Source organism: Arachis hypogaea, chromosome 9, assembly GCF_003086295.3.
Source record: "Arachis hypogaea cultivar Tifrunner chromosome 9, arahy.Tifrunner.gnm2.J5K5, whole genome shotgun sequence".
In the NCBI taxonomy this organism is placed as follows: Eukaryota; Viridiplantae; Streptophyta; class Magnoliopsida; order Fabales; family Fabaceae; genus Arachis; species Arachis hypogaea.
The window spans coordinates 112901309-112910057 of record NC_092044.1 but is presented as its reverse complement, the minus strand read 5'-3'; the positions used below and the strand labels follow the sequence as shown (position 1 = coordinate 112910057).

Sequence of the window (8749 nt, the reverse complement as noted above, 5' to 3'; positions counted from 1 at the left end):
CTACAAGAGTTCGGTGCACAAATAGGAAGGGAAACGAGATTAAGAATCAACTAATTACATGTAGCAGAAAGGGAAAATGGAAATCTAAAATATCTCCAACCGAGAAGACCAATCCGACAGCCGGTTTAAACTGTCCTGCAAGAATTTATATACACACATTGAAGGATGTCGGTGCTTGGATCATTTCAAAGGTTGTGCTGGATCATTCACACCCCTGCTGTCCAAGCAAAGCAGAGATGCTCAAACAGCACAGGGAACTAAGCATGTCCATTCGTCGTACGATAGAGAATAACGACGAGGCCGGTATCAGACCAAGCAAAACCTACCAATCATTTGTTGCGGCTGCCGGGGATCACCGCGAGTTAAATTTTATCGAAAAGGACGTGAGGAATTACATTACCAGCGAAGTGCAGAATGTTTCCGAACAAGAAGATGGAAAGGAATTCGGGAAATATTTGTTAAGGATGAAAGAGAAGAATCCGAATTTCTTTTTTGAGCTCGAACTCGAGGAGGATCAATCAATTAAGCTGGCTTTTTGGGCCGACGCAAGAAGCAGAGCCGCCTTTAAGTATTTCGGAGACGTCATTTCATTCGACACCACCTACAATACAAACAGGTAACAAACTGTCCCTGTTTATGATGCTAAATTAATTTATTTTTACGAATCCGCAGCAGAGGTGTATATTGGCTGTTTCATTGGGTGTATTCGAAGCTTTTGTTGGGGTGTACCTAATGATTTTGCATTCTGGACCATGGTAATTCGTTTCAGGTATAATTTGGTCTGTGGTTCTTTTGTCGGGGTGAATCACCACGGTCAGTCAACACTTCTCGGATGCTCTTTGATGAAGAACGAAGATATTGATTCATTCAAATGGTAATTTCAATGCTGGCTTCGTTGCATGGGAGGAAACGCTCCGAAAGGGTTTCTCACCGATTAGTGCGCATCAATGAAAAGGGCTTTAGAGGCCTGTATGCCAACAACAGTTCACCGCTGGTGTATTTGGCACATCATGAAGAAGATTCCAAGCAAATTAAACGGGTACAAGAGACATGCCGATATCGAACAACAAATGAGCCATGGTGTTTGGAACTCTCATAGCAAAGACTCATTCGATAGGAATTGGAACGATTTTCTGGTGAATTTTGGTCTTGCGGACAATAAGTGGCTTTCAGGTAATGTGTTTTTAAAATCTGCAGCAGAGGTGTAAATTGTACGATCTCTCGGGTGTATTTTACTGTGTGTGTTTGGGTGTATTATGCAGATCTGTACGAAGACCGTCACATATGGGTTCCTATCTATCTGGACCACCACTTCTGGGCAGGGATGAGAAGCACACAAAGGAGCGAGAGCATGCATTCATTTTTTAACAAGTACATCACCCGGAACAGCTCGCTCATTCAGTTCGTCAAACAGTACGATAATTGCCTCGGAAGCAGGGAGCAAGCAGAGAGAGAATCAGATGATGCAGATTTTCATACGGTCATACCGTGTGCAACCAAATCCTCCATTGAAGCTCAGTTTCAAGATGCGTACACTCACGCAAAGTTTAGGGAAGTCCAAGCCCAATTCAGAGGAAAGGCGAATTGCATCACCAGATTAAAGAATTCCGCTCTAGGCTATTCAGTATACGAAGTCGGAGAACAAGTTTCCAGCTCAATATTCGACAAGTTCGCGGTTACCTACGACTCAGTTGCAGCCGAGGTAAAATGCCAATGCTTATTATTCGAGTCGAGAGGGATACTGTGCCGTCACGCACTAAGCGTGTTAAGCTTCGAACAAGTAAGCCAAGTGTCCCCTAGATATATACTGGAACGATGGAGCAAGAAGGTAAAAAGGCGACACACACACATCAAGAGCAGCCACGACGAGCCACTAATGGAGCCAAGAAGCAAGAGGTTCGACCAATTGGTTTTTCGTTCGCAAAATATTTGCGAATTTGCCTCCGAATCGGAGGAGCTGACTGCAATTCTGCACCGTGCGTACGATAACGTCATGGCCGAGATGGAAGCATTAAAAGGCAAAAGGAAGGGGACATCTTCTTTATCCCACGAAGACGCCAACTTGGAATCCGTTAACGAGCTTCAAAGCCCGCCAAGGATTCGAACAAGAGGACGTCCAAAAAACAGGCTAGGTTCAAAGCTGGAGAAACAGATTGCAAATGCCACAAAGAAGAAGAAGATGAAATTTTTAAGCGAGGTAAATGTAATGTTCTTTAAATTTGTGGCGATTGAGTTTATTTTTCTAGTTAATAGTTTAGCTAATGCGTGAGTGTTATATTCAGATAAACCTGTTTGATGCTGCATCAGCGGCGCATTCAAGTTGCAGCCAATATCAGGGACAAGTTATAAATTATCAGTTCAGGGTACCAGCAGCAGGGGATAACTCTTTGGGTGTATAGTTATAAAGAGTATGGGTGTAAAAGCACTGTTTCTTTTGGGTGTATTTTTGTTAATTGACAATTATATATAGACACATATAGAACAAAAGCTGTAAAAATTCACAGGTTATGGGCGTATATTTCAATTGATGTTTTTTTTCATATTTTAGTACATGTAATTCATTCATTTTGAATACAGCACAGACATTTGGGTGTATATTTTATTCAACCTCGGGTGTATTATTAGACTTGCGTTGGGTGTAACAGTTTATAATATGCGTATGCCTTGATTTTTTGCTTTATGTTTTACCACCTGTAATACAGTTTTTGAATACATCACAGACAGTTTACCAGCACAGATAGTTTAACTATGGGAAAAAATATACATGGAATAGAAGTTGTTGATAAATGGCAAATATTTACATCATTTGTTCAATTTACAAACTACCCAGCAGTTGGATTACCCAGTTTCTATATCAGCAGAATTAATATGACAAAACGGACTCAATAATACAGAGGATGGCTTCGATAGCCTTATAGCACTACTCTCTCTAATTGCCCGGTCTCTCTGTTTATTCATCTCACTGAATAGTATCCGGGAAGCATACTCCACTCTATAGTGGTCCACCTCCTCCTACAATTAAAAAGTATGTTATCTTTAAACAGAAATATTAATTCAGTAAAGTAATACAGAGTTATATAGTTCTAAAGACAGTTACCTGTGTCCAATTATCCCATTCATACTTCCCCTTTTTAATGTTTTCCGGCTCAATTAACTCAAGCCACTTCATTACGTAGATAGCGCAGTCATAGCTGAAAACGAAGAAAATAAATTACAAATCTCATTTAGGAAAGTTTAAGGTTCAGAGTCACAAATCTATACCTTGTTTTTTGGCCTGCAATTTTAACATATGGTGCTTTAATTTCCTTCCCCTTCTCGCCTTTCTCGAGAGGTTTCCCGCCGGCATATGTTATCAATCTTGAAAATACATATCCCTTAAATACCAAAACAAATCAGTAATACACCCGAATGAATGGACAAGATACACCCAACTGAATATGGAATATACACCCAACTCAACCTTCAAAATAGACCTATCTATTAAAGTAAAGAAGACAGAGACAACTTACAGTGAATTTATTAATGTCCTTTCTCTCATCGCTTGGAGCTTTTTTGTGTAGCGGGTCAAGTATTTGACATTTCCGCTTTCTTGTATTTATCAGCCATAACCACCAATGTCCCGAGTGGCAAACAGGAGCAAAAATCTGAAGGATTGCCACATTTCAACAGTCTGTTATTTTATTTGGCATATAAGTAAATAAGCGTACTAACAAATTTACGAAACAAAAACTTACATATGGATGCGAACTTAATTTTTTTCTATCTATGAAGTGAATGAAACTCGGGTAGGCTTCCACCCTGAATTCTTTGTTCGTTTTCGGGGATATGAATTCCCCCCTTGGGTGATTCGAAAGTGCCATGCTCTGCAAGAATTGCAATACAAGAAATGAAAACATGAAAATACACAACTTACACCCAATCTAAGCTAAAAAATACACCCAAATCAATGCATAAAATACACCCAAAGTTCGTAGAAGTAACACTTACCACAATATCGGGGAGGAGACAGTATATTTGTGCCTGAAACCTCTTTTCCTTTTTCTGGTTTAGGATGAGGCAGATGGCAGATACAATCTAGAAATCAATTTTAAATTAATAAACATTGCAGTTGACTTTGGTGTAAAAACATTAATGTTAGTCTAAAATTACCTGAGATTCTATATCACTTTTTGCCTGGAGGGATGCAAGGTGCGTTCTCATCAAAATGTATTCTCCTTGGCCAATCAGAGTGCATATCTCCTCATACTCGTCAGTATCGCCTTTTGCATCTTCCTTCAGTCTCGTCCCCCAGATGTAGCACTTTTGTTTCATATCATCCGGAATTTGATTTATTCCCCCAGGAGTTTCAAACTTTGCAGAACTTTCTCCCCCAGTCTCCCTCTGAATTTGTGGACTTTCGTCTTTTCCCTTTGCTGCACTGCTTGCTAATTTTTGGACCAAACTGTCTAATTGTTCTAGCATAGTTGCAGTTTCTGGAGATTTTTCCCTTTCTGTCTCCTGCGTCGACGCCCCCTCCTGGCTTGAATCTGTCAATCCGAGGCTGAATGATGGCATCCCCGGATCTGTTTTAGGAACATAGCTTGCTGTCCGTGCCATCATCAACAGGGCAGCAGCGTCCTCTGCGTCTGGATGACTGCGTCATTATGTATAAGAATAAGAGTAAGAATAAGAATATACGGATGATAAGCAAAGATTGATTTTAGTCTAATGAACTTACATTTTTGTTGGAGCTGGGGGAAGCTTGGGTGTTGTTTCTTGAAGTTGTTTGGGGGTTTCAGGAGTGCTGCACAGTTACACAAAATTAATCATGGCGTAAAAAAAATTGATCAGGAAGAATATACACCCAAACTGTTAGCAAATATACACCCAAACCCTAAATAAATATACACCCAATACTATTTTCTTACGTTTCTCTAGCCCCTTCAATCTGTAGCATAGGAGCTGGTTCGAAATCTGCGTCAGTGGTTGTTTGTTGGGATGCCGGCACAAAAAACTGGATCGGGACTCTAAACAAGAATAAAAATGAAAGGTTAACAACGTATTTGAAAATAATAAGGTTATAAGGTTGAAATATTCTTGGAAAACTCACATTGCAAGCGCTTCCGACGGCGTTTGTTCCCTAACAACCATCGTATTCGAATCAGTCGGAGTCAACCTAAAATACACCCAAAGAAGATCAAAAAATACACCCGAACAATTCAAAAAGAAGACGGGCTTTGTTTTTTGAGAACTTACATACTTGCAGTTTTTGCTTTTTTTTGCTGCCTTTTTTTTCTTGAATAAAATAATAAAGGGCTTTTTTTTTCTAAAAAAAATATATACAGAATTAGAAGTAGAAGTTATTAGAAGAACAAAAGTAACGGTTATTTGAAAGAGAAATTACATGCTCTGAGACGGCTGGTTTACACTACTCTGTTCTGTGCGTCCTTGAGAGGAAGGATCATCACTTCCCAAGTTCACAGCCGGTAGTCTAAACAGATTTCATGTTATTCAAACGAAATATACATCCAACTTAGTAAACAAGATACACCCAACTTGATCAATAAAATACACCCAAATTGTTTCACAGAATACATCCAAATCATGATAACAAGATTTTATTAAATAATAAAGCTTCTTACGTTTCAGAGGACACATAGCGACCTTCTATCGATCGCGGGTCAGCTTGGTTCTCCCTGCGAAACAAGATACAATTATTAGCAAACAAAAGACATCAAAATTTCAAATACACAGCCCAGCAAGACATACCCCTCTGCAGCAGATTTATCAACGTTTTCCCTTAGCCATTCATCGAGTTCGTCACTTGATATTTCATATCTCTCACTACATTGATAAAATAAGACGTTAACAAAAATAATTACGATGATAGACCGTAGTATAGCTTTCGAGGTACTGTACCGTCAAAGTATTGATCTTCTTCAGGAGGTGAATCCTCCACAACAACTTTTTTCTTTTTTTGTTGTGTTCTGGGTGGAAAAAAAATAGTACCAATCAGAAATAAAAAATTAATTTTATCACAGAATTTTATCCAAAGAATTGCTTACTCTTTTGGAGTTGTTTTTGTTTCTTTCTTTTTCTTCTCCTTCTCCGCAGGCGATGATTCTTCGCTCCTATAAGTGAATAATAGACACTTCAGTTAACACACGAAATCTTTATAACGAAGCCAAAAGAAAGGAGTATTAATTTCAGGACATTACTCATCACTTGGTTCAGATTCAGATTCTGTATCAGAATCTGACTCGTCTTGCCTCTGCTTTCTTTTTCTTGAGTCCATTCTGGAAGGCAAACAATCGTCATTTAGAACATACTAAAAATACACCCAAATGGATTCACGAGATACACCCAACTAAATATATAATATACACCCAACGCAGCAAACGAAACACACCCTGCTTAATAAGATACATACACCCAACGTGGACAAACAAAGTACACCCAAACCGAAAAAGAAATTACACCCAAGTATGGTACTTACTTTTTCCCCTTTTTGCCGGGGTGTTTTCTTCCCGAATCCTCTGAGTCTTCTTGAGCCTCAGACTCAGAGGTAGAAGTGTCACTCTCAGTAGTTTCTGTCTCCGAAGACGATGTTGGGCTCGCCTTCCTTTTTTTTGTTTTTTTTTTATTTCTTATTTTTTTTCTTTTTTTTTCTCATTTTTTCTCTTGTCTCTGCCATCTTCACAATCCCCTGAAACATGAGGTATTTTAGTTAGCACCATTCTGGTAAATAAAATACACCAACTTATTATGATTACTCACCAAAATTTCCTCTCTTTCTGCATTCATTCTTTCCACCAACTGCTCCTTAGTCCAGTTGGCAATCCATGGCTTTTGTGGTCTTTCAGCCCTGTTCTTGCCTTTGTTTTTTGAAAGATGAAAGTAGATTATCATCAGGGCGAAGAGGCAGCCATTGATTGCCTTCTTCTTCTTCTCTTGATAGTCTGTGATGTCCTTGACCATGAAGGTCAAAACATGCCCCCCCCCCAGTTTCTCTCCGATATGCCGTCCATCTTAAAAATTGGGGCCAGGTGCACGGGCGATATTTTGTTTATCGTCGTTGGCAAAAGGAACGCCATCTGTATGTAGAGGATGAATATCCTCTTGAACATCAGGCGTTCCTCTTCGTTGCCAACGCCGATTTCCATCATTTCATCGGTAAGACTTTTGAGGATCTTACCCTGGAATCTTCTATAAATTATTTTGTCATCATCAGAAAGTTTCTTATAGTCAACTTTCTCAGGAAATAGATCTCCTACAAAAAGGAAGACAACAAAGCATCCAAGTCGGTTCAAATACACCCAAGCATCAGGTTAATATACACCCAAGCAACAACTTAATATACAGCTATAATTTTGAGCTAATTACCTGTTGCATTGATGCCAAGCGCATCACCTATTTTTTTTGGGGTTATTTGGAAAGAACCATATCCTGTCTTCAGTCTGTTCTCCCCAAGTTTGAAGTTGTTTGCCAGCTCCCTTAAGAGTTTGTGATCCACCCTCAGTGGTGGGATGTGCATCAACCCACCGAATCCAAGATCCCTCACAATCGCCTTCTTCTCCTCAGTCATGTTTCTGAACTTATCATTCAGGAGATGTGTGGCACATTTAAGGTCTTTAGTTTGGTTTCTTGCTGCCATTTTCTCTGAAACTAAAAATATACCCAAAGATATCAGTAATATACACCCATATATATATGACTCAGATACACCCATTGATAACAATAAGATACACCCATATATATGAGTCAGATACACCCAAAGATATCCGCAAGATACACCCATTGATTACAGTGAGATACACCCATAGATATTATTCAGATACATCCATATAGATATCAGTCAGATATCACTCAACCATGCTTCAATATCAAGCCACATTACAAGGTTAAGCAGTTTACACCCCCGAATCTACGGAATAAACCCCCAAAAATCAACAAAAATAGCAGGAGAACTTAGAATAACAACGTAGAACGACGTAGAACTTAGAAGAACGACGTAGAACTTAGAAGAACGACGTATAACTTAGAACAGTGTAACAAAGAAGCAAGAGTAATAGTAAACCCTAGAAGAACGACGTAGAAGAAAAGTAAAATATACAGTATTTTAATGGACTTACGTTGAGTATTCTTGGTTTGTTTTTTCTTCAGATTCTTCACAGAGAGGTTGATGGTGTTTTGATGCAGTTTTCGAACTACGATTTCTATATTTTGAAACTTGATTTTCGCTCGAAAATGAGAGGGTTTCGTTGTTTTGAAAGCGCCTTGAGAAATAGAAGAAGTGGAAGAAGTGGAAGAGTCTGCCATACGTAACCGTTCGAATGTTGAGCGCGTGATTTTGACGCGCCATGTTATCTCTCTTCATGCGCGTGATTTCTGTTTGGGCTGGGCCAACTTGTTTGCTTGTAGGCTTGTATGTGTAGCAGGCCCGAAAAGAATATTTACTCACAAATAAAAGAAATAGTTGCTTAGAGTGAATCTGAAGCTGATTCATTGGAAAATCTGTATATATGGCTGTGTGTGCTTTGGGTGAGGATTAGGTGACTGCGAGAGAGAGAGCCACACCAATTATAAGGGCTTTCGTCAAGGCCCATGTGTTGTGGGGTCCTATTTCTTCCTATCATTATTTTCATATGTTAGCATTATAAATATTAATAAAAATAACTATTTTTTATCATCTAAATAATTACAAAAAATATAATTAAAGTAACTGTCACTTTTTAATTTTATCATTTATCCAAGGGCGAAAATTTACTTT

General features: G+C 38.9%; 1 protein-coding gene across 3 annotated transcripts; it reads right to left on the bottom strand.

Moving 5' to 3' along the window:
• Positions 1–2763: 2763 nt before the first annotated feature.
• On the bottom strand, positions 2764–8294 carry LOC112713093 (uncharacterized). Of its 3 annotated transcripts, XM_072203915.1 has the most exons (19): positions 8112–8294; positions 7363–7644; positions 6757–7249; positions 6476–6685; positions 6198–6275; positions 6045–6110; positions 5899–5966; positions 5622–5823; positions 5384–5470; positions 5090–5155; positions 4908–5006; positions 4718–4783; positions 4150–4633; positions 3988–4074; positions 3735–3863; positions 3510–3644; positions 3262–3374; positions 3098–3163; positions 2764–3012 (listed from the first exon to the last, which is right to left on the bottom strand). In XM_072203915.1, coding segments are annotated over exons 9-18 (1194 nt in total). In that variant the 5' UTR covers positions 5386–5470; positions 5622–5823; positions 5899–5966; positions 6045–6110; positions 6198–6275; positions 6476–6685; positions 6757–7249; positions 7363–7644; positions 8112–8294; the 3' UTR covers positions 2764–3012; positions 3098–3150. The 3 variants fall into 3 exon arrangements, with proteins under 3 accessions (XP_072060016.1, XP_072060015.1, XP_072060017.1); XM_072203914.1 differs by lacking the exon at positions 2764–3012 and having other exon boundaries at positions 3108–3374; XM_072203916.1 differs by lacking the exons at positions 2764–3012; positions 5384–5470; positions 5899–5966; ... (4 more) ...; positions 7363–7644; positions 8112–8294 and having other exon boundaries at positions 3108–3374; positions 5622–5760.
• Between the last annotated feature and the right edge of the window lie 455 nt (positions 8295–8749).

Bases quoted from the DNA above. Each gene is read 5' to 3' on its own strand.
- LOC112713093 (XM_072203914.1), bottom strand. The intron at 4,634-4,717 runs GTAAGTTCATTA...ATAATGACGCAG, and splicing joins CCCCCAGCTCCAACAAAAAT to TCATCCAGACGCAGAGGACG. The intron at 3,645-3,734 runs GTAAGTTTTTGT...GCAATCCTTCAG, and splicing joins AATTAAGTTCGCATCCATAT to ATTTTTGCTCCTGTTTGCCA.